General features: G+C 33.7%; 1 protein-coding gene across 1 annotated transcript in view; it reads left to right on the forward strand.

Moving 5' to 3' along the window:
• LOC149785844 (putative arginine--tRNA ligase, mitochondrial) overlaps positions 1–25,071 on the forward strand; it is a 95,470-nt gene extending 70,399 nt beyond the window's left edge. Inside the window, exons 14-19 of the mRNA XM_089979805.1 lie at positions 3,250–3,383; positions 8,087–8,264; positions 8,637–8,732; positions 16,195–16,269; positions 19,988–20,051; positions 24,553–25,071. Coding sequence (XP_089835931.1) covers positions 3,250–3,383; positions 8,087–8,264; positions 8,637–8,732; positions 16,195–16,269; positions 19,988–20,051; positions 24,553–24,639 — 634 coding nt within the window. The 3' untranslated portion in view covers positions 24,640–25,071. The remainder of the gene's footprint in view (positions 1–3,249; positions 3,384–8,086; positions 8,265–8,636; positions 8,733–16,194; positions 16,270–19,987; positions 20,052–24,552) is intronic.
• The last annotated feature ends 1,283 nt before the right edge of the window (positions 25,072–26,354 follow it).

Here is a 26,354-nt window from a genome sequence, read left to right on the forward strand (position 1 = left end):
CACTCAGGGCCCCAAATAAAGATGGCACCCCTTGCATATTCAGCATGGTTGCCATGGCATCTGTCTTGAAATTTTTGTTATTGCTACTCCTCCTGACTGGATGGTTATATAGACATGGAGTTTTCACATACATACTTTTTATGATGTCAAGTTGTTACTAAATGAAATTGGTGCTATTCTGATATCCAATAATGTTGCTGCATTGGCAATCTTGAAAATATTGCTACTCCTGAACAGGTGGTCATACTGACATCAGGTTTTCACTAAAAGATATCTTGTAATGTTTTCTTGGTTCTAAATGAAATGTTGGCACTCAGACATCCAATACCATTGTGGTCTTGTTAAAATTTTGATATTACTACTCCTGTATATATTATCATATTGACATGGGCTTTTCACTTTAAGACTTCTTATGATATCTAGTTGGTCCTGTGTGCCAACAGTTGTTTTAAGCATCAGAATCCTAATCCAACTGTAACACCTTGACCAGCCTGAGTTAGCTGCCTTTGTGTGTCTTTGGAAAAGGCATTTTTCTCCCATTTCCTCAGCATGGTATAGCCAAGAATGTGTTAAAGTTGCTATTGAAACAAATAAAAACAAAACAAAATATATGCAAACGTCACTTATCTGATATCAGTGGCCATCTTAAAAATCTTATTAATGGAACTCACTATGAATGACTAGTCAAAGACTTCCTACAATGTGTAGTTGGTTCTAAATAAAAATGGCAGCCATCTTGAAAAACATTCATATCTAAATGGGGTTTTCAATGAAAGATGACATACGATATCCGATTGGTCCTGAAAGAAAATGGTGCCAATTGGACATGCCCTCAGACATCCAGTATGGCTACCAATGTGTCCACCATGAAAATTGGATCACTACTCATCCTGAATGGATGGTTGGATTGACATGTGGTTTTCACTAAAAGACTTATTTGATGTCTTGTTTGTCCTAAATGAAAATGGTACCACTCTGACATCTAATATGGTTGCCATGGTTGAATTATTGAAAATCATGTTATTGCTACTTATCTAGAATGGATAGTGATATTAACATGGGGTTTTCACTGAAAGACTTCTGTGATTTCTTGCTGGTCCTAAATAAAAATGATACCCCTCAGACATCCAATATGGCTGCCACAGCTCTTATCTTTAAAATCTTGTTTTCACTAATCCTGCTGAATGAATGATCATATCTACATCAGTTTTTCACTCAAAGACTTATCATGTCTGTTTGGTACTAAATGAAAATGGTGCTGATCAGATGCCCTACGTGGTCATCAATTATTTTTATTGTTACTTTTAAACAGATAGCCACATGGGGTTTTGACGAATATGCTTCTTATCATGTCAAGTTGGTAACTTGATGAAAATGATTCTGACCTGACAGACAATATGGTTGACATATTGGCTTGTTAAGGCTACTTCTAAACACCGTTACAGTAGTGACATGGAGTTTTTGCTGTAACACACCAAAACCAAAATGATGCTGATCTGACATCCAGTATGGCCACTATGGTAGGTGTCTTAAAAATCTTGTCACATCTGCTGTGTTAACCTCCAACATGATGGCCACGGTGGGCATCTTACAAATATTATCTCTTGTTCTCTTTTAGGTTTGGCTATGTTGACACGTGGTTTTCCCTTAAATACTTCTCAGAAGATGTAGTTGACCCTAAATGGAAATGATACCAATATGACCTTTTAGAATTTGACAAATCTTGTAAAAGTTACTACTCCAGACTGGCTGGCCATACAGACTTTCTTTTCATAAAAACTACTTATCTTTCTTGCAATATATGGTTGTTCCTGTATTAAAAAGATGGATATAAAACTTATAAAGGCTGCCGTAATGGCCATTCTGAGAATCATTATATGGCTACTTAATCTGAATAGACATAACGACATGGAATTTTTTACTAAAACTATATGGCAGTATGTAGCATGTTGCCATGAAAATTGTGCTTATCTAACCTCCAATATAGCAACACAGCCATCTTGAAAGTATCACTGTTCTAACAGCATGAATGGCTGCATCGAGATCAGATCATCAGTAAAACACATCTTGCAATATGTAATTGCTTCTGAATGGAAATTGTGCATACCTGACCACCAATACAGCTGTACTTGTGTCAAGGAGTCCTCAAACCTGATTGGTTTTGGGGTTAGGTCAGAGGTCATTGATGCATTTGTGTACTTTATTGGTGTATTAACACAGTTACTTGTACATATACATGTGACTTTTGACCATACTTTGTATTTAGTTGCATTCCAATGCATGCAGACATTGACTTCAAGGTCAAAAATCTCAACTCCGATTTTTAGCTTTCCTTGTTTGTGAGCATGTTGCCACAAATAATTATGAATGATACCACAGACAAATATGAATAATACCACAGACAAGTATGAATGATACCACAGATAAGTGTAAATGATACCACAGACAAGTATGAATGATACCACAGACAAGTATGACTGATATAAGTGTGAATATATTTTTTATCAGATCCAGCTTGTGGACATATCTGGAGAATACCTTGATTGATTTCAATATCATTTAAATTTCCAAAAAATATTACCTTTAGATATAACAAAATCTAGCAATTAGTTATAGCTTGAAATTGTCTGAGTCAGGTTCATTAATCTTCTATTCATGATATCAGGTTCAAAAGGTAAATAATGTTTTGTTGTATTTAGGGATATATTGTGAAAATATTAACTTGAACATAAGAAAAGAGTTTTCTTACCAAATTTGGTATGTTGGAATGTCTCAAGAATATTAGACATTGTTTCAGCCATCAGCAATTAAAAGTAGACAAGGGTCTTATCTGGGATTCCTGGAAATTATTTTTGGCCCATAGAGTGTCAGTCCCTTTTTGCTATTACTCAAATCCAGTTGTTGTTTTTTTTAGAAATTCTGTCTTGAAATGTTTCTCTTTGGATGCAAAGTTACCATTTTATATGCTTCACAAAACATGAACAAGACTGTTTTACCTGTATTCAAACATATTTAATATAGTGTAATTAAATTAATTAATTTTATTTTAAGTTTCAGTTATTTTTTTTACTAAGAAATGGGTATGAATTTACTCTTTACATAGATCCTTTTCTGTATTAAAGGTTCAATCACAAAACATGAAAGTTATCTCCCTTTCTGTGTTATGCCAACATATCTCATTTCTTTGTTGCAGTAATTAGAAGTTTCAGATAAATGATTGTTGCATTAAAACATAACCATCATTTCCAGTTTGGATGATGATTTTCATGTCAAGTTTGGATTGGTGATGGGGATGAGCACAAGGCGTGGTAAAGTTGTCTTCCTAAAGGACATACTGGATGAAGCCAAAGAAAGAATGATAGAGACGATGAAGGCTAAAGAGAGTAAGCAACCTCCATTTTATCATCTATATTTACATCATACATTGATACAGTCATGCTTTACAATTAAACAACAGTGGTGCTTAGGCAAGATAATAGTAATCATAGTAGTGATAGCATAGTAGAAGAGTGATTATAGGAAAGTTAGAAGAATGACAATGGGAAAGGTAGAAGAGAGATAATATGACAGGTAGAAGTGATCATAGCACAGGTAGAAGATTGATAATAACACAGAAGTGAGAAGAGTGATGATAGGAAGGTAGAAGAGTGATACAAGGACAGGTTGAAGAGTTACAGAGTGGTAGCATGACAGGTAAAAGAGTGATAATAGGACAGGTAGAACAAAGTGCTAATATGACAGGTAGAAGTGATAATAAGACAGGTAGAAGAGTGACAAAAGGATCAGTAGAACAAACTGAAAGATTGTCCTGTTGTATATTTATCCATTCATATGCAGACCAATCCATTTATTGTGACAACGAAGAGTTAAATTAACTGGCAAAACCCACAGAATAACTAGGTCTTACTTGTAACTGACGACTGCATTAAAATGTGATAGTGGATAGCCCCTATTTTTAGGATACTAAGTTAAAAGCTTCAGCAATGGTTCTAAGTTGTTCCATGTCCCTTTATCATAAGAATATTTCATTACTAAGTCAAAAAATACATAACTGTTGGTGAATACAGTGTTTTATAAAAGTTATATTCAGACTCATCTTCATGAGTGCAACATCATATGTGGTAATGCTTCTAAAATAAAGGTGTTAAAAGTGAGTAGTCTTCAAAAACATACAGTTAGAATTATCCTTGACACTAGTTTCATTAATGTCTAATATAAAGTATGAAGGATTTGATAATCATGACTGATGTCCAATAAAGTATGAAGGATTTGATAATCATTATTGATGTCCAATAAAGTATGAAGGATTTGATAATCATTATTGATGTCCAATAAAGTATGAAGGATTTGATAATCATGCCTATCTTGAAAGAATAAGTTTAAGAAAAGCTACATTTATGTTTAAAGTTTCTAAGGGTTTTGTGTGAATAAAATGTGTATTAAAAGGGCAAATAATACTTATACAGATACTGTCTAATAACTCTCTTCTTTTTAAGCACAAAAGTGAATTTTATAAAAATAATTTGGCCTTCTCTGGTCCAGTCATCTGGAACTGTCTACCTAAAGATGTTCAAGAAACATATCCAAATAACATTTTAAACAGGTTATGGCAGGGCTTTGTTGAATATTTGTATATATATTCATTTTATGCTAGCATGAGTACATTTTTCAATAGAGATAATTTTGATAATTCATTGGAATCAAATACAAAAATAATTCTTCACTGCCATCAATAGTCATCAGGGGCATGATAAAAAAAAAATTAACCCGCCATTTTGGAACTTGCTTAGTGAAGTGGTAAGCATGGCCACATCTCATGCAAGAGTACCAGGTCCAAGTCCTGCAACATGCTTAAAACTTCTGTCTTAAATTTTTTTTAACCTTGAATTAGGACAGAGAATTATGTTGCTACTGATATTTTTCATGCAAATATGCACAGCAGAACATAAACCGTACAGAGCCGACACGATGCCATACAAAAACCTACTTCAAGCTCTTGTACATATTGCTAGATAATAGCTTTGAGCAGAAAATAAAAAGAAAATTTGCTTGTTCCTAGTGAGTAACAGATATATTTTGTCTCGGGGGATGGTGGTTAGATGGTGAAAAATTCAAGTATTGTAACTTATGAAAATACTGAGTTCCTCACCTACTTGATGAAATATATCCATTATTCACTCGTTACAAGCAGATATCCTCTATTTCTTATATACTTCAGTGTGAAATATAGAATTTTATTGGCAAAATAGTTTTCATGTTTTCTTTTCTATATTTTAACATTCTTATATTTTCACATGTGAATATACAAGATTTCCCATCATGCCATGTGATGCTTGAGTGTATGTACCTCAAGAAGTTACACATGCAGCAAGAAAAATGACCACTTTTTGAGCGAACCTGCTGTGATGCACTGCTTTATGGCTAGATAGGGTCAGATAGTTTACAAAATGTCAAAAATATAATTTACTGAGACATATTAAGTCATCCCAATCCTTTCGCTATCTGAAGTTAACAGTGTTTAAATGATCAGCCTATGAATAAAAATAAAAAAAAGAAAATGTTCTTTTCCAGCAAAAAGTATAATTTAACATATGACAAAGATAAAAAAATTATTGTTATGTAAGTTGGTGAACACAATGCTTTGTGTGCTGAATCCATACTATGTTGCTTTTGTGTAAATTAATCCATAATACCTTTTTTGTAAATTAATCCATAATCCCTTTTTGTGTACATTAATCCATAATCCCTTTTTTTGTACATTAATCCATAATCCCTTTTTGTGTACATTAATCCATAATCCCTTTTTGTGTACATTAATCCATAATCCCTTTTTGTGTACATTAATCCATAATCACTTTTTGTGTACATTAATCCATAATCACTTTTTGTGTACATTAATCCATAATCACTTTTTGTGTACATTAATCCATAATCTCTTTTTGTGTACATTAATCCATAATCACTTTTTGTGTGATGCTTGTTTCCCAACTGTATTTGATATATTGGATTATACATTTATAAATAATTTAGAGCCACAAAGGAGATCAATTACTGTGCCAAAAACAAAAATTAGTGTCATCATTGGATCTTCGTTATGGTTCATGCACTGTGCCAAAAAGACAAAAATTGGTGTACTTAATGGATCTTCGTTATGGACATGCACTTTGCCAAAAAGCATGAAATGCTGTAATCATTTGTGATTTAGAACATTTTCAAATCTTTAAATTGATTATTTATCTACAGCTTCTTTCCTGCCTTTTGACAATTTCAGAGTACCAGTAGGTTCCCTTGGTGTAATTAGTATACAAGGGAAGTAACTAGGATTGTGCTGCTTGGAAGTTGATCTTTCACACTGAGACTCTACCCAGGATAAATTCAGGGCCAGGAACTTTGAAGTCAAGGAATACAGCTACCTTAAGTTAGGAATAATTTATCCTGACCACATTTGGTGTGTTTTTGAGTTTCTATTATGGAGTTTAAAAAACAACTTTCATGCTAAGATTTGTAACTCGAAAGTGAAGGAATGTCCCAAATACTGCTGACATAAATTAGGAACGCTTGATCTTGACCAGATGTGGTGTGTTTCAGAGCTTTTATTATGGAGTTAAATCATGACTTTGGTACTAGGATTTGTGAATCATTGGTTTTAATGGATATAATGATGGACAGAATTTAAATTTACATCTTAAAGTTCTCCACTATAAATGGTTGGATAATGTTCAGATTTATTACTGTAACATACTTTTCATTTGTGTAACTTGTTGAATTCAAGCCCTGTGGATCAAGGTTTAAATGCCACATCTTCTGTCACAGTGCTGGCCAATCTCTCATCCATTTGTGCTGATTAGGGATGGTGAATGGTAGGCTGTAACAAGAATGAGTCCATCTGTACTGGTAAAGGACTATAAAACAGCACAGAAATTAACTTCAATCATTTAGAAACCTGTAACATGTCTTGGACAATTGTCTTCCAGTTTGGCTGAGTAAACAATTCTCATGTCATTTATTGCCTAATCATTCAGCTGTGTCTTGTCCATTACCTGTACATATTCAACTTTGTCTTGTCCGTTACCTGTAATCATTCGGCTGTGTCTTGTTCATTACCTGTAATCTTTCAGCTGTGTCTTGTCCATTACCTGTACATATTCAACTTTGTCTTGTCCATTACCTGTATTCATTCAGCTGTGTCTTGTCCATTACCTGTAATCATTCATTTGTGTCTTGTCCATTACCTGTAATCATTCAGCTGTGTCTTGTCCATTACCTGTACATATTCAACTTTGTCTTGTCCGTTACCTGTATTCATTCAGCTGTGTCTTGTCCATTACCTGTAATCATTCAGCTGTGTCTTGTCCATTACCTGTACATATTCGGTTGTGTCTTGTCCATTATCTGTAATCATTCAGCTGTCTTGTCCATTACCTGTAATCATTCAGCTGTCTTGTCCATTACCTGTACATATTCAACTTTGTCTTGTCCATTACCTGTACATATTCAACTGTGTCTAACAAAACTTTGATGTGCTAGCTATACTTTCTGTTGGCACTGATGAAAAGTCATTCAAATTTTCGCATGTGTTCACTGGGGGACAAGTGATTGATGGATAAAAAAGGTAAAATGGCCATTTGAAATTTAAATTTAATTTGACAGTAATCATTTTAATCTAAATAAAATGACTGTGATGTCATTTAAACTGTGGAACTCATAGAAATCCACCAACCTTAGATGAGGAGCCAGTTATATTTGCATATATTTGAACACAGTATCAAACCTGGAACCACGTAAGTGCAATGGCAATGTCTTACTCCATTATCCAGGCTACCTATTAGTGAATACTTCTGGGCAGATTCAAGCAAAAAAATATACTTTTCTAGTACTTTTAGAAAGAAAATTGTAATAATAAATGGAATTTTTGGTAATTATTTCCCACTGATGGATGACATTAAAGGACAGTGGAGCACCTCTCTTTTAATTTTACCACACTTAAATATTCTAATAACTGTAACCTGCAACTCCCACTGGTACTTCCTCATTGTATCAGTGTACTGTTTTTTTTAATGAAATATCATCTCTTTTAAATTCTTAGCTACCAAGGAGACAGAGAATCTTGAGGCAGTAGCTGACATTTTAGGGGTCAGTGCAATTATAATACAGGACTTAAACCAGTCCAGGCAGGCTAATTATACCTTCAGCTGGGAAAGAGTCCTCAACTTCAAGGCAGACTCGGGTGTCTTTCTTCAGTATGCACACTCCAGGCTATGTAGGTATGTAAACAATTTCATCTTCGGGGCTACCTTGTTAATATTTCTAAAATAGGTACTGGACTTAGGTAACGAATATTTAACCAATGGATACTTCTTGTTATCTCACCAATGAATACTTCTTTCATTCTCACCAATGAATACTTCATTTTATCTCACTTGTATAAATACGGCAAGACACACACCTTGTTATCTCTTTTTCCAGCAGTGTTCAAGTTTGTGCAAAAAGTTTTTTATTGTCAAAAAAAGGGGGAATTTCAGCACATGGAAGCAGATGAGAGATTTATTAAAATAATAATGTACAAAAATTGTGATTCTCAAATACCATTTAAGTTGTTGAAATAGAGGTTTTGACTGTTCATGTTTTCTTTTCAGCTTGGAAAGAAATTGTGGTGTTTCACTGGAAGTTACATGTGACCCAGTTCACCTGAGCAGCCAGGAGGCCCAAGTTGTACTTCTACACATAGCTAGGTGTGTAGCTTATAAGTCAGTATCTGTATCAATACTCCTGACTTGTATTGCTGGATTTAACAATACAGTGGTGGGTTCAGGATTTTTAGGAAAGCTAATGCAGTGGTCTTTTACCAGTCATCCATCAGGTGGCATCAATCTATTAGCACACTTTCATTAGTGCTACTTCTACAAAACTAATGGAATAATTGCCATGAAACCTTACACCGACACATTCATTCCATTGTAGCCATCTTGAAATATTTGTTATTGAATGGACGGTCAGATCAACATCGGATTTTCACTAAAAATACTTCTATGACTTGCAGATTGTCTAAAATGAAAAGGATCTGACATTCAACTTCTTATTACAACACCATGTGAACTGATGATATATTTACATTTTCAGTAAAATACTTCTATGACTTGTAGATTGTATAAATTAAAATGGTGCCTGTCTGACTTGCAACACCATATGAACTGGTAACATATTGATATTTTCAGTAAAATACTTCTATGACTTGTAGATTGTCAGAAATGAAAATGGTGCCTGTCTGACATTCAACATTTTATTGCAACACCATATGAGCTGATGACATATTGACGTTTTCAGTAAAATGCTTTTATGACTTGTAATTGGTTTTAATTGAAAAGGGTACCACTCTGACATTCAACAACATGGAACAACTCCACCTGAACTGATGGTCATATTGACATGACCTGTCAATAAAATATTTCTTATGATATGTAGATAGCCTGTTGTTGTTGTTGTTGTAGGGTTTAATGCCATTTTTCAGCACACAATAGGCTATACATGGCAGCCAGTATTAATGATGGAAGGAACCACTGACCCATGAGAAGCTGCTGACAAGCTTTCTCATATACCCACTTTAGCCGAATCCGAGACTCGAACCCGTGCAGACAGTGGTGAGAAGGCAGTGATCCGTAACAGAGAGCACTTTAGACCACTCAGCCACTCAGGGCCCTTGTAGATAGCCTGAAATGAAAATGATGCTGATATTATGTCTAACATGGGAAAATGATGCCCGATATTATGTCTAACTTGGGAAAATTATGCCCTATATTATGTCTAACATGGGAAAATGATGCCCATTATTATGCCTAACATGGGAAATGATGCTGACATTATGTCTAACGTGGGAAAATGATGCCCGATATTATGTCTAACATGGAAAAATTATGCTGATATTATGTCTAACATGGGAAAATGATGCTGATATTATGTCTAAGATGGGCACTAGTGCTAGTTTCATGAATATTTGTTCATGACAGCTCATGAACATATGGCTATATCTAGACTGAGTTTTCACTATAACACTTCATGCAGTTTATTCTTGGTTCTTAAGTTCAAATGATGCTGATTTAACCTTCAGAATGTCTGTCATGGTGACCATCTTGAAATCTTATGGCTACTTCTAAATGGATAGTTTTATTGACATTTGCACTAAAACTTTGTAATAATAGGAGTTCGTGAATGATAATGGTGGCAATATGATGTTCAGTATGGCAGCCATAATTGCCTTCACTTAAATAATGTTCTCACTACTATTAAAAGGGTGATGGCATCAACGTTGGGCTTTTACTAAAACACCTCTTGAAAGAATGATGGCATTGGGCATTTACTAAAACATCTCTTGAAAGAATGGTGGCATTGGGCATTTACTAAAACACCTCTTAAAAGAGTGATGGCATCAACATTGGGTTTTTACTAAAACACCTCTTGAAAGAATGGTGGCATTGGACTTTTACTAAAATACCTCTTGAAAGAATGGTGGCATTGAGCATTTACTAAAACACCTCTTGAAAGAATGGTGGCATTGGGCATTTACTAAAACACCACTTAAAAGAATGGGGGCATCAACATGAGGCTTTTACTAAAACACCTCTTAAAAGAGTGATGGCATCAACGTTGGGCTTTTACTAAAACACTTCTTGAAAGAATGGTGGCATTGGGCTTTTATTAAAATACCTCTTGAAAGAATAGTGGCATTGGGCATTTACTAAAACACCTCTTGAAAGAATAGTGGCATTGGGCTTTTACTAAGTTAGAATTTAAATGGAGAGAAAAATTGGTTTTATATCTTATCTTATTCAGTATTTAATAAAGAAATTGCATAAAATTCAAAAGATATTGAATTTACAATCTAGACAACATAACCACTAGATGGAATTTACAGTATAGACAACATGACCACTAGATGGAATTTACAACATAGACAACATAACTGCCAGATGGAATTTACAACATAGACAATATAACCACTAGATGAAATTTACAACATAGACAACGTAACCACCAGATGGAATTTACAACATAGACAACATAACCACTAGATGAAATTTACAATATAGACAACATAACCACTAGATGGAATTTACAACATTGACAACATAACCACTAGATGAAATTTACAAAATAGACAACATAACCACTAGATGGAATTTACAACATAGACAACATAACCACCAGATGGAATTTACAACATAGACAACATAACCACCAGATGGAATTTACAACAGACAACATAACCACTAGATGAAATTTACAATATAGACAACATAACCACCAGATGGGATTTACAACATAGACAACATAACCACTAGATGGAATTTACAACATTGACAACATAACCACCAGATGGAATTTACAACATAGACAACATAACCACCAGATGAAATTTACAATATAGACAACATGACCACTAGATGGAATTTACAACATAGACAAGATAACCACTAGATGAAATTTACAACATAGACAATATGACCACTAGATGGAATTTACAACATTGACAACATAACCACTAGATGGAATTTACAATATAGACAACATAACCACTAGATGGAATTTACAACATAGACAACATAACCACTAGATGGAATTTACAACATTGACAACATAACCACTAGATGAAATTTACAAAATAGACAACATAACTACTAGATGGAATTTACAACATAGACAACATAACCACCAGATGGAATTTACAACATAGACAACATAACCACTAGATGGAATTTACAACATAGACAACATAATCACTAGATGGAATTTACAACATAGACAACATAACCACCAGATGGAATTTACAACATAGACAACATAACCACCAGATGGAATTTGCAACATAGACAACAAAACCACCAGATGGAATTTACAACATAGACAACATAACCACTAGATGGAATTTACAACATAGACAACATAACCACTAGATGAAATTTACAACATAGACAACATAACCACTAGGTGGAATTTACAACATAGACAACATAACCACTAGATGGAATTTACAACATTGACAACGTAACCACTAGATGGAATTTACAAAATAGATAACATAACCACTAGATGGAATTTACAACATAGACAACATAACCACCAGATGGAATTTACAACATAGACAACATAACCACCAGATGGAATTTACAACATAGACAACATAACCACCAGATGGAATTTACAACAGACAACATAACCACTAGATGAAATTTACAATATAGACAACATAACCACCAGATGGGATTTACAACATAGACAACATAACCACTAGATGGAATTTACAACATTGACAACATAACCACCAGATGGAATTTACAACATAGACAACATAACCACCAGATGAAATTTACAATATAGACAACATGACCACTAGATGGAATTTACAACATAGACAAGATAACCACTAGATGAAATTTACAACATAGACAATATGACCACTAGATGGAATTTACAACATTGACAACATAACCACTAGATGGAATTTACAATATAGACAACATAACCACTAGATGGAATTTGCAACATAGACAACATAACCACTAGATGGAATTTACAACATTGACAACATAACCACTAGATGAAATTTACAAAATAGACAACATAACTACTAGATGGAATTTACAACATAGACAACATAACCACCAGATGGAATTTACAACATAGACAATATAACCACTAGATGGAATTTACAACATAGACAACATAACCACTAGATGGAATTTACAACATAGACAACATAACCACCAGATGGAATTTACAACATAGACAACATAACCACCAGATGGAATTTGCAACATAGACAACATAACCACTAGATGGAATTTACAACATAGACAACATAACCACTAGATGGAATTTACAACATAGACAACATAACCACTAGATGAAATTTACAACATAGACAACATAACCACTAGGTGGAATTTACAACATAGACAACATAACCACCAGATGGAATTTACAACATTGACAACGTAACCACTAGATGGAATTTACAAAATAGATAACATAACCACTAGATGGAATTTACAACATAGACAACATAACCACTAGATGGAATTTGCAACATAGACAACATAACCACCAGATGGAATTTACAACATAGACAACATAACCACTAGATGAAATTTACAATATAGACAACATAACCACTAGATGGAATTTACAACATTGACAACATAACCACTAGATGGAATTTACAACATAGAAAATATACCACAATAAATGTTAAACTATAGCTCACCTCTGCCCATGTGGGTTCAACTCTCAGCTGCAGCCAATGTGGGTATGTGAGAAAGCTGTCAGTAGCTTCCCAAAGGTCAGTGGTTCTAACCGGGCTTTTTCCTGGGTTCTTTTCCCATCAGTTATTCTGTCTGCCAGTATAGCCTATCTTGTGCTGAAAAATGTCGTTAAATCCAAATCAACAACAACAAAAACCAACAGACATGATTGTTTGCACTCCTTCTGCTTGGGTACATATATGTGCTGATGTAGATTTTGACTGCTCTATACTCAACTGTTGATGTGGATTTTGATCCCTTTTCACACATGCTGATCTTCCAGTGGTAAGCCTAAAATACCATTTCAAAGGCTATATGCTGCACATTTTTTTTTGTGTTGAAATCTACCTTTTAAAAATTACACTAATATTTTAAAATATTTGTATTAAAAATCCAAACATGGTATATTCATTTGTTCTATCAACATATTAGAGACACCAGCCAGAACCAGTCTACTGGGGATGGGAAATGTTCCACCAGTACAACTACCAGTGTGATGGTGCATGGCAGATTCCAATGTTGAAAAACAGTTTATTTGTGTATGCAATGATTAATTGTTAATTGATTAACTTATTGCTGGAGTATGGGGAGTTAAAGACCAAACATAGAATGTCTTTTGAGGTGTTACACGTAATAAAGGAATAAAAGGGGGTCATGATGTATTCTGAGCTTTTGATGAAAATCAGCCAAACATTGCCGGAAGGGAGATGAGATGGAAAGACCGAAGATAATATATTATTTCAGCAGACACATTAGAGTAAGTATTTTGATTTTCTTGTCATGTTTAATTGTTACGGTATTGTTCTAGATGTTTTAAGGGGAATATTTATGGGCAGCTCTTGCTTTTTTGGTTCAGTTCTTGGCAAAATGCCCAAAACATATACTTTCTCCCAATGCTATGAAAGCACAGGCTAAGAAATAGTTCCAAAGTACATGAATATCAGAGTTTTAAGCATATGCAGGTGATTAGGTCCCGAGTTTGTACATATGTATCTTTTGTATTTCATGCACATAAATTCAGTTTAATCCTGAGATAAAATATATCATTTAACAGTATAGTACAAGATAATTAATTTTAAAAATAGGATAACTTATTCATAAAAGCATAAGTACATAATATATTTTACTTTGTTTATTTTATAAAGTCTAAATCAATCTTTATTTTTTTAATTTACGGTAATATAAGCTGCCGACAGATTTTTTGGACCTGAACCATGAAGAGGGGAAGTCCTTGAGGATGGGACTCAGAAATACATCTTAAGTCCCAGTCATGGACTTCCTCCATGGAGTGGACATAACTTGGAGGACTGTTAGAGATAGTCAGCAACCTTACAAACCAGCAACAGGAAACTGAAGCTAGAACTTCTTTGGAGGCTGAGTGTAGTTATCCTGTCATTACAATGTTCTAATGCTGATACAGAGAAGACATTATCCATTTTTCACAAATACAAAGTGATTCAGGTGGAAATCTGGACAGGAGAACTATTGAGAGCCTGTTAAGTTTGAAGCTTAATAATCACAATGAATGTCATCATTGGCAACCAGACAGTGATCTTGTGAAGGAAACTAAAAATTCTGTTGGATGCTATTAAAATATCTTTGCAGTGAACTGCAAGATAAACTACTTTTCATTTTTTGTTTTATTATACTCTGAAGAGAATACATATTATGTCCAAAAAATTCATTTATTTGTTTTCCATCCCCTTGAAGAACATAAAATTTATGCAGATAAAAGTTCGACTGGTTTAGAAGGCATTGTGCTGATCAAAATGTGCAAATCTACTGGTATGAGATCCTGGTTCTGACACATATTTGCCTTTAAACTCGTAATAAGCTGTTTATATTTTGAAGATCTATTGTTGAGAGAAGGTCCACTTTACTAAATATGCTTATAAACAAAATGGTTAATGCATCCTAAGTTACATGAAAAGTCGTTCTGCAATAAGTGAGAGATATTCCATGATATGTTCAGCTGAGGAGTAAAATCTATCAAATTTAACTAGATGAGAGAGCTTTAGAAAATTCACCAATATTATTAGGAGTTGCAAATTTTGACCAGCCATGTTTGAAAACCTGCTGAATTACCTTAATTTACCTTAAGGGGTTAGTTACTGATCAGTATATGCAAACAAAGGAACATGAAACCTAACATTGTCAATGCTAAATGTATGACTTATGCAAACTCAGGAACATGAATGCAACATTGTCAGTGCTGAATGTATGGCTTATGCAAACAATGGAACATGAAACACAACATTGTCAATATTAAATGTATGGCTTATGGGAATTCAGGAATATGAAACAATATTTTCAATGCTGAATATATGGCTTATGCAAATTTGGGAAACATGAAACTCAACATTGTCATTGCTAAATGTATCATCATCATCATTACCAATCCCATATCCCAAGAGGTTGTCGGGGCACCACAGATGACTTCATAACCAGTTCTTCTCATGTATCTCTGTTCTCTACTGCCCTTTGGGAATCTCCAAACCCTGTGCCTGTCCATGCTAAATGTGTGGCCTATGCAAACTTGGAACATGAAACACAATATCGTTAGTGCATATGTTCTAGGATATATGCACAGGATAAGCTTGCACAACCACAGATAAGTTACAAATCTGGAGAAAAAAAATCGAAAGATGAATCACATTTAAAAATTGCTATCAGTCATTTTATTGTGTGTGGCATCGCTTTTGTTATTATCAATTTGGTTCAACTAATCATTTCCCTCTACTGTGCTGTGGCACAATTTTCACTGCAGTGAGAAGGTCCTTGTATGTGGTGTTGTTTTGTATTTTTCTTGCCATTCTTTTCTTTCTTTCTCTGTACTATTTGTCTAATATTTTGATCGATAAAAACTATAAAAGTTAAAGAAATATTCGCTTATTTTTAGGTATGAAGATGTCATTGAATTGGCCTTAAAATCTCTGGAACCAGTCTACATAGTTCAGTACTTGTTTCAGCTGTGGTAAGAAGCAGTTTTTTATATCTTGTGACATTGATAAGACAGCTTTCTAATTAGTTCTAATTATTATGGTATCATTTGTATATTTGACTATTATGTAAAAGAAGCTTTTTTGTATAAATCTTCTTTTGTCTTTATGAGGGGGGAAATGTTTTAATTATATTAAATTTGTCATGTGTGTTGGCTTGAATCCATCATTATATGTTATGTATATTTAATTTGTGTGTGTAATTGACCTTGGTCTATAATTGAGGGTAGATGCATACCTGACTACTCACTTCTTTTTTTTAGGTAAACAACATATTATATAGCACTTTTTTGGCTATGAATTTTATTATATTTGTTTATGATTTAAGGTTATATTTTAAGATCATTATTTTGAGGTAAAATGTTTTACAGATGTTGAGTTCAAGGTAAAGCTTTATTTAGAAATTAAGAATGTTCTAGAAATAATTTGTTTATGAATTTGTTGGGAAAATGGCCTTCATTCTGGTTCTGTTATTGTTTCTTAGCTTTTTATATAAATACTGTTTACTTAAGAACTACTTATTCCTATCTTCAATCTTTAGAGGAATCAATTTTAATTATGTTTGAGTTATTATTTGATAGAATTATTTATTTAAATTATTCATTGGAATTACAAAATGCTCTTTGGTGTCAGTATTAAATCACTACTTTGGGATTATTGCAACTTCACTTGGGACATAGGATTATAACATTGTGGTATATGAAGACTGTTGGCACATTAGTACATTGAGACTACTAACACATTCAGAATTTGGAATTAATTCTGAACAACACTGGAATTCATTCAGATACTCTATATTTTCTGGAATTGTGATAGAACAGTTGGGACTATTTAGGATTTAATTCACAATACTCTAAGTTCTTTTAAAATTATTTGTGTACTGAGGAAATACATTATTTTTTAAATTTACTTATTTTAAGACCATATAATCATAACAATTATAAAAGGTCAAAGTCACAGTGACTAAGGGAAGAAAAATTGTTTCTGCATTTGGGGTAAGAAAGAACCCTATCAATTTAAAGATCACAGGTCAAAGCCAGTAAGAAGGACAAAAATGTATACACAACAACTGGTATTATTTACCATGTGCAGGTATCAATCTCTGTAGAAGGCTTGCACTTGGGGTAAGGAAGAACCCTATTAGTATCAAGGTCACATGTCAAGGTCACTGACTGCAAGAAGAAAACATTGTTTCTGCATAATAACTCAAGTTCTGTACCATCTACAGTTCTCAATCTTTGTAGATGGATTGCAGTTGGTGTGTGTGTGATTTGAATTTGTAACATAGCTTTTAAAAAAATTCAGTCATATCACTACAATTTCTGCAGTGTTGCAGTTTATAGTGATGTCTAGTACTGGGGCATCATGCTGCAGACATGTAGCATGATGTCCCACCCAGTCACTTTATCCTGACACCAGGCCAACCTGTCCTAACACTAACCTCTTAATGCTGAGTGCCAAGCGAGGCAGCTGTTAGTGCCATTTTTAAAGTCTTTTTTATTACTCGGCTGGTGATCAAACCCACGACCGAGGTGGATGCTCTGACCACTAGGCCCCCAAAGTGGTAGCCTTGCAATTTGGGCAAACTAGAAATCTATTGATTTTGATAGTCAGAAGGATAAAGGTCAAGGTAGCAATGGCCTGAAGAAGAAAACTAGTTTCTTTGCAATAATGTTAGTTCTATGTCACAGACCTAGACCGAACCCAGTGGAGGGTTTGCAGTTGGGTTAAAGATGAAGCCTGTTGTTTTGAGGTCAAATGGTCAACAGTCATGGTCAGTGACTGAGGGAATAAATGGTCAACAGTCATGGTCAGTGACTGAGGAAAGAAAAATGGTCTGCACAAAAATTTCAGTTATTGAGCATGTACCTTCACCATAGTTTCTGGATGACTTACAAATTAGGCTAGAAAGTGCATGTAGCCAAAGTTTGTGGAAGGCTTGCACTTAAGGTATGGAAGAGATTTCTTGATTTGGGGATCAAAGGGTCAAAAGTAAAGATTATTGTGGGTGAAAGAAAAGTTGGTTTTGAGAACAATATTTGTTATAGAGTTAACTCCTACACCAAATTTTGTGGATGACTTGACTTTGATTCTGGGGATTAAATGGGGATTAAAGGTCAGAGTTGCAGTCATGGTAAGTCTAATAAAAAAAATATAATGGTTTCTATACATGAAGTTTAGTTCAAGACTTTATATTGCGTGTTGTTTATTGTACTAATGTTAGAATGAGTAAGATAAGAAAGAGCCTGATACTGCCTTCCAGATGTTGAAATGATAACACTGGACACTGGTCATTATACCCTGCCAGCAAGTGTTATTATTGCACACCACCAACAAAAGTTATTCTATACACCAACAACAAATGTTGCTATCACACTTCCCCAACTAAAATTTTATTACCCCACCAACAAGAGTTGGTAATTATTATAGTTTACCATGGTCAATCTGATGAAAAGGTGTTGGTAATTATTATAGTTTACCATGGTCAGTCAGTGCATCTTTGTACATCCATTTCCATTAGCCCAAGGAAGGACCCAATTGATTTTGGAGTTAGTAACATCTTTATACATCCATTTCCATTATCTAAAACTAGATTTTGTATTTATACTTCATTTTCAGAGAATAACTTAAGTTCTATATAACAGAAGTGAACAATTTTTTTTACATTTGTTATGTAGATGTGGCCAACACATTTCATTTAAGGACAATAACTTAAGCACACTAGATATTGGTACAAAACTTTATACATGTGTTTCACTTCACTCAAGAAAGACATATTTGATTTTTCCTGTCAGGGACAAGTCAGCTGTTACTTGAAATAGATTTTTCATTTTATTCTGGACCTAAATATGTTCTCTGCAACCAATTTTAACAAAACTTTTATTATAATCCTTGTATCAAAAAAAAAAGAGCCCTGTCACTTTAGAAGACTGTCACTTGAAGTTCAAGGTTATTCCCACTAAAAATAGCTTTTCCCTTTGCATTCTATCTGTGGACAGTAAATGAAGGTCTTTTTAACAAGTTTCAAGAAATCATGATATATATTCTATGGTTTCCTTTGCATGAAAAAGAACCTTGAACAGCTCAATTTTGGGGAAATTTTTAGGTCAGGAACAAATACCAGATTGGTGAAGATTGGCCTTGATGTAGTTTTAGAACCATTGTCCTTGCATGTCATTTCACGTGTATTCATTTATGCTATCAAAAATACATTTTAACAACCTACCTTATATTGAATGGTCACCATGTACAACCAACCTTATGTTGAGTTGGTACTATGTACACCAAGTTTATGTTGGGTTGGTACCATGTACAACCAGCCCTGTGTTGAGTGAGTATTATGTATAATCAACCTTATGTTGAGCGGATACCATGTACAACCAAACTTATGTTGAGTGGATACCATGTGTCATTTGGCTGCTCATTTGTTTTGTTTCTTTACATATCTAATTTGATAGAGAGATTACATTTTTCCCTTGTATCATTTGTAACATACCATTGTCAAGTCCTAAGCTACTGGGACAAGGTTGTCAGGAGAAAAAAGTCGCCAGAGAAACAAATCCTGTTATTTTTTATATTTATCATTGATATCAATTTTGGGTTTATTTTGTTTTCATTTTGAGAATACTTTCATTTATAGAACTTTACAGTCAGAACAAACTTTTCTCCACATTTGCACATTTTATATTTCAGCCATTTAGTAAATGGAGCCTATGTCCACTTCAAAGTTAAGGATCAACCACGAGATATTGCTCAGGTAATTAAACCCTTTTACACACACCATTCCAAAAGTCAAGCTGTGCATGCCTTACTGTGATCCTACCTGGATACAGTCAAATTCTCAGTCTACTTGGACTCAAAGATCTCACTAGAGTTTGGACTACTTGGACTCTCAGATCTCACTAGAGTTTTCTCTTTGGTCTTTTGAGACTTGTACCCATATCAAGATATGATTTAAAAAAGCACTGTTTCTATGGATGAAAATGATTTTTAAATTGTAAATTTCCTTTAAATATTTTAGATTTTCAAAGCAGCCTTTCTTAATGCTGTTATAACTCTATGGTCTTAAATTAAGTAGCAAGAAACCAACATGTTTTATATAATTGAAAGTGTTATTTTATTACCCTAAAATACAAAGTGAAATAATTAAAAATATCTTACAGTATGATGAATGAAATCCTAAAATCCTAAATGTTCTATCAATTCCACTAGTTCTGAATTATCTGAATGAGTTCGAAAGGTATTCTTAATGATGGTCATAAATGTACTGATGTGTCAATAGTACAGAAGAAATCACTATTTTATAATCCCATAATGTCCTTAAATGAATTCAAAGTAGTTCCAATATAATTTTAAATTCAAATAGCCTTTGAATGTTTCACATTACTTCCATACAAATAGGCTATAAATAAATGTTAGAGCAGTGTAATTCCAATGAATGACTAAATGAAATAAATAAATTCATCATAATATAACTCATCCAAGACTGATAGTACTACTTAGAATGCCTAATTCTACAAAATAAGTATATTATATAGAATGTTAACACACAATGGAGAGAAATGTAATATGAGACTTTGAATGAATCATTTTATAATTTTGAAATACTCTCTCAGTTAACATATCAGCTGTTTTAATTCTGGCTAATCAGAAATTAGGTAAGCCTGGCCTTTTACCAGAACTCATGCCCCTCTTGGATCATGTGATATTTACTTGTACTTATAGTGCTACTCAACCTACAAACCTGTGAATGAAACATTTTACACACTGTACTTGACTCATCTTTAATGTACAAACTATGATCTTAGCATATTAGTATCAGATATTTCATTAACTAAATGACCCTTACAAAACTGTTATTATGAAAATAGACACATAATATAGATATACATAACAATGCACACGCTCTCATTTCCATTTTATTGCAGAATGATAAGCTTTCCTACTGTTAATCCTGTGCCATTTTAGTACTGGGGATTTTGATGTCTGTTGATTATCATGAACACTTGTGCAATTTTATTTTTGGAAAAGAGAATCAGTTTTAACTTCAAAAAGTAAACTGTTTCAAAATGTTCATCTACGTTGAAATGCATCCCTTAGATACCATTTTGCAAAATATGCCTTTCTTGTACTATTCACCCTTTTACAAAGTAGTCTCACCCAGAATGCATTTGGCTGAAGCACATGAAGAGGTACATCAAGTTCCAAGCAAATTAACATTAAGATAGCCTGTCACTTCAAATGAAAGGATATGATGGTATTTTTCACAGAGATATAATAATAATAATTATACTACTACTAATAAAAATAATGTAATAGTAATAATAATAAAGGGTGTCCTGGGTATGATCTGAGACTGAGATTCTCCACCTGAGAACAATGTTCTTTTTGACAGCACTTTTGTGTCTGTGGTATTTTTGTCAAAACAAAAACAATTAACTGGCATATAAGTGAGAAATAGAGTTTACAGAAGAAAATCTTTTTAGTTTGGAGGAATCCATGCAAATATTTAGCTTTTCTGGCCTTTTTACTTTAAAAGGTCAGTCAGGAAATAAAAATGGACATTAATTCTAATCCTGAAATGAAAGGAGCAGTTAGGGTGGTTATCTCCCTTGATATGATTAGGCAGCTTGTATGTCATACATCAGAACAATACATAATCAGTCCAATAGAAAATGCTCATCAAAGGCAACTGCTTAAATAATGTTCTCAACATATTGTTTGAATATTTTTGTACATAATTCTATGTTCAGAAGTAAAGAGATGAAAATGCTGGAAACATTTGTAATTAATGTTACATATACTTAGATATTGGAATATGCATATGATCCCAAAAAAGAGATTGAAATTATCAATATCTTACAGGTTATGTTCACTCCATTGAGTCAATTTAATCTAGTATTAGCTTATTCTTTATTTTTCCTGTCTGTCTATATATATATATATCTGTCTAGCTATATATATATCGAGCCATCGTTCTTTCTCTTGATCAGTTGATCCCTACATTCAGTTTGGTTTGTTTACTTTTTCAAAGTGCATTTTTGACTCACTGATGACAAGTTGCTGCTTCAGACTGATCTGACTTCCAAATTCATGCCAATTTATCCGATGGTCAGAGAGAAATTAGCTTTTTGCAGCCATTAAAATGGATGGGGGTGTCATGTTATAGTCAAGTCGACTTATAATCGAGTACACACAGTAAACTCTTCATCTGTTGTCTCAATACTTTTATTTGTTCATGTCATTAATTTTTAAACACACACACACCCAATTTTTAAACTTTTATATTTCATAATTTGTCGTAATTTTATCCAGAATTAATGATGCGTAAAATAGGATCTTGATCTTGGTTACAGTAAATTACTAGATAAAACCATTCTTTATCGCCAAATTTCATGTCTTTTGCTATTAAAAAGTAATAATTTTCAGTTCTGGTTCACTCTTTGCAAATGAATATTTAAATCTGTAACCTCCTGTAGAATTCCTCAAATAGTCACATGATGGTTTCCCCCAAAATTGCAGTGGAAAGCAATGTATAGTGCTGGCACTGAGTAATTCTACCATCAGTCATACGTATAGTGTTGACATGGAGTATCTCTTTGCCATGATTCATACGTATAGTGTTGGCATGGAGTAACTATACCGTCATTCATATGTATAGTGTTGGCATGGAGTTACTCTACCATCATTCATATGTATAGTGTTGGCATGGAGTAACTATACCATCATTCATATGTATAGTGTTGGCATGGAGTAACTATACCATCATTCATATGTATAGTGTTGGCATGGAGTAACTCTACCATCATTCATATGTATAGTGTTGGCATGGAGTATCTCTTTGCCATGATTCCTATATATAGTGTTGGCATGGAGTAACTCTACCGTCACTCATATGTATAGCGTTGGCATGGAGTAACTATACCGTCATTCATATGTATAGTGTTGGCATGGAGTAACTATACCGTCATTCATATGTATAGTGTTGGCATGGAGTTACTCTACCATCATTCCTATATTCCTGTATGGACACCACAGTGGCCAGTTTGCAAATTGTGTTACTACTCCTGAATAGGTTGTGTTATGTATACTTAGTTTATGTTGTGTGCTTTACCTTTTTCCATGATTGAAGACAGTTCTTGCCTACCTGACTAATGTCATGTTTTGCCTGCCTGATTTTTGTTATGACTTTTTAAGATGTTTACTTGAATTTAAGTTCAAGAACTGACCTTATTTATGAATGAGTGAATTTTGCAGATGGAAATGATCAGTTGTCCAGTTTGGTTGCATTATAGGTCAGATGATATTGTATAAGTAAAGGTTTTGTAAACAGTCTTCAATCCTAGTTTAAGATCAGTCTGTTGGATGTTATTTGGTTGTCTTCAGGTATAATTTGAGAGGAATTTATATTATTTAAGATCTGAACAGGTTTTTATGAACAAAGTTATCATTCCTATGTTAAGATCAGTTTCTAGAAACAGTTTTTTTTCAGATATAATTTGAAAGGAAGTTATATCATTTAAGATCTGAAAACAACTAAAACCTCTGATCATAGATTCCAGAAGAAATATAAAACAGGAATTATTAATTTTGTTCACCTCATCCTATATACAGTATACTGATTTCACTTAACTTAAGATGCAGCATAATGCCATGTATGTGGGTCATTTTGAATGGAAAATTCTATCAAATTATAAACAAGTTCACTTCCAGAATATTCAGAGTTTGATAAAAGGCCAAGCCTTGAACTCAGATCAAAACTAAACATCGTTTTAAAATAAACAAACAAAAGGCAAGTAGAAACAACCTTTAGCCAAGAAAATTGTCAAGTAGGCTGAATCTATACCTTCAGTCATGGACAAGGTCAGGCACACAATATAAATTAAATATCCATAACACATTAGTAGTTCATAGCGTGTTATTAGTATGATCTGATCAAATTTCAATTATTTCTGTGTTGCCTTAATTTGTAGCTAATGTTTCTGATATTGGTTGGGGCATCTGTACACTATAGCAGTGCTCAAAAAACCTGATAGCCAGATGCCCAGAGCCCCTCTAATTTTAGAGGGGGCCTGTCATGTATTCTACCTGTGGTACCCATGGCATGTCAAAAAAATATAAATTTGCCTGAGGAAACTTTGATTGTGCTGATGAAATGTGTTAATGTATTTTCAAGATGTTGACATACCTGCCATAACACGTTTTATTTGAGCGCTGACTATAGACACAGTTGAAGGTTTTTTGTTCATTTTTTTCAGGCAAATCTTCAGCTTTTCCATGCCAGTAGGATTATTCTAGGTAATGGCCTCAGCTTGCTTGGAATCCAGCCTCTGGAGAGAATGTAACTGAATGATTTAGACGGCTACTAACTCTGTGTGAATCATTGCCATTAAACATTGCATACCTTCTGACAGTGTGTCATCTGTATTGTGGCTAAAATGTGCCTAGCTAACTTCATTGGATTCTGACATTTCGTCATCCGGATAGTGACTAGAATGTGCCAAAGTCCATCATTGGTGTCTAGCAGTGAGCTATTCTTAGATGATGGATTTTGGATAACATATAATCTAAAATTCTAAGCACACTGGACAGTCAATGACCCATATGTCTTGCAAGTGGAACTGGACAGGAAGTGACCTGTACATCTTGCTAATGGGACAGAGATGAATAATAGAACCATATTGCTGAGATTTATTACATATTATGTCATGTTTCTTTAAAAAAAACTTTTGCTATTATTTCATAGAACTATATTTTAATAAAAGGTGTAGACAGAATGACAGATACTGCATGTTTTTATTACTTGGTACATTTCCGGTAAAGAGTCAAAGGCATGGTTTCTGTTTACCACATTACTATTACTATTTTTACTATTTTATCATTTATGGTTGATTTTATAAAAGATATTGTACACAATGCACCAGAACACAGATGTAAAATCAGAAAGTGAAAATTATTTATTTAAAGCCCCAAAGCTGCCAGTGCAATGGAAACCTGCTATAATGTGATAATTGGGGTCCAAAAAATTGAATTGCGTTAATAGCAGGGTCGCGTTAATGTGGGCTTTTACATTATTTTACTTTTTTCAGAGAATAACGCATTGGCATATATATGTGTATTCATGTCTAATGTAAAAAAATCAGGGTATTATCAGATGAATATTAAATGGAATGCAGTAATAAGACTTATTAAGAATAATGGCCGGATATTATATTTATAGGCTATTACTTTGCGATAAATAGTTTACTAATTTTTATTAATTTGTCCGATAATACACATTGATCGATAATACCCCGACTGACGTTATATCATGAATAGGGTATCAACATCATTTACTATCATGCCGTCATGGCATGTAGTTCATCCATAAGGCATGTAACTCCATTGAAAAATTGCACACAGATTTAAAATATTCAATAATTTTTTCCCAGATCATTGTGTTTGAATTCAGCATCTAATATATAGCATGAACAGAGTAATAACACCATTTACTTACTGTCTGATATCGTACCATAGTGGCATGCAGCTAATCCGTAATACATGTAATTCCATTGCAAAAATTGCATACATATTTAAACTATTCAACAATTTTGTCAAAGATCATTATGTGTCTGAATTCAGTGGGAAAAATTAACAGCAAAATTAGGTTAAGAAAGATGAAGCACATGTACAGAGTTCATTACGTTCCAGGGTCTATGAACGATGTCTGTACAAATTTCATACTGCTAAAATTTTCCCATGCATTTCCGTGTTCAATTGTAAATATCCAATAATTAACACTTGTATGCCTTTTCATTTGAACGACTACAGCAAGAGTAATTAATAATCAACACTTGCTTTCAGTGTGCATATAACTTTTACTTCAGATTCTGTGAATATTGAAAGAAATGTGTGAAAACTACTATACTAATCATTGCGCAAAGTGCATAGTCAATCTGGTTGCATGACTCCATAATTTTAAATTTCATCATTTCTTAAAAAATCTGTCTAGTGGAGTCTGCTGCTTTGCTGCGAACTGTTGGCTTCTAACAAAGTCAAGAATGCTTCTGAGTTGGAAGAT

The sequence above is a fragment of the Sinohyriopsis cumingii genome, chromosome 13, assembly GCF_028554795.1.
Source record: "Sinohyriopsis cumingii isolate HCF-2022 chromosome 13, ASM2855479v2, whole genome shotgun sequence".
NCBI classification, from domain to species: domain Eukaryota; kingdom Metazoa; phylum Mollusca; class Bivalvia; order Unionida; family Unionidae; genus Sinohyriopsis; species Sinohyriopsis cumingii.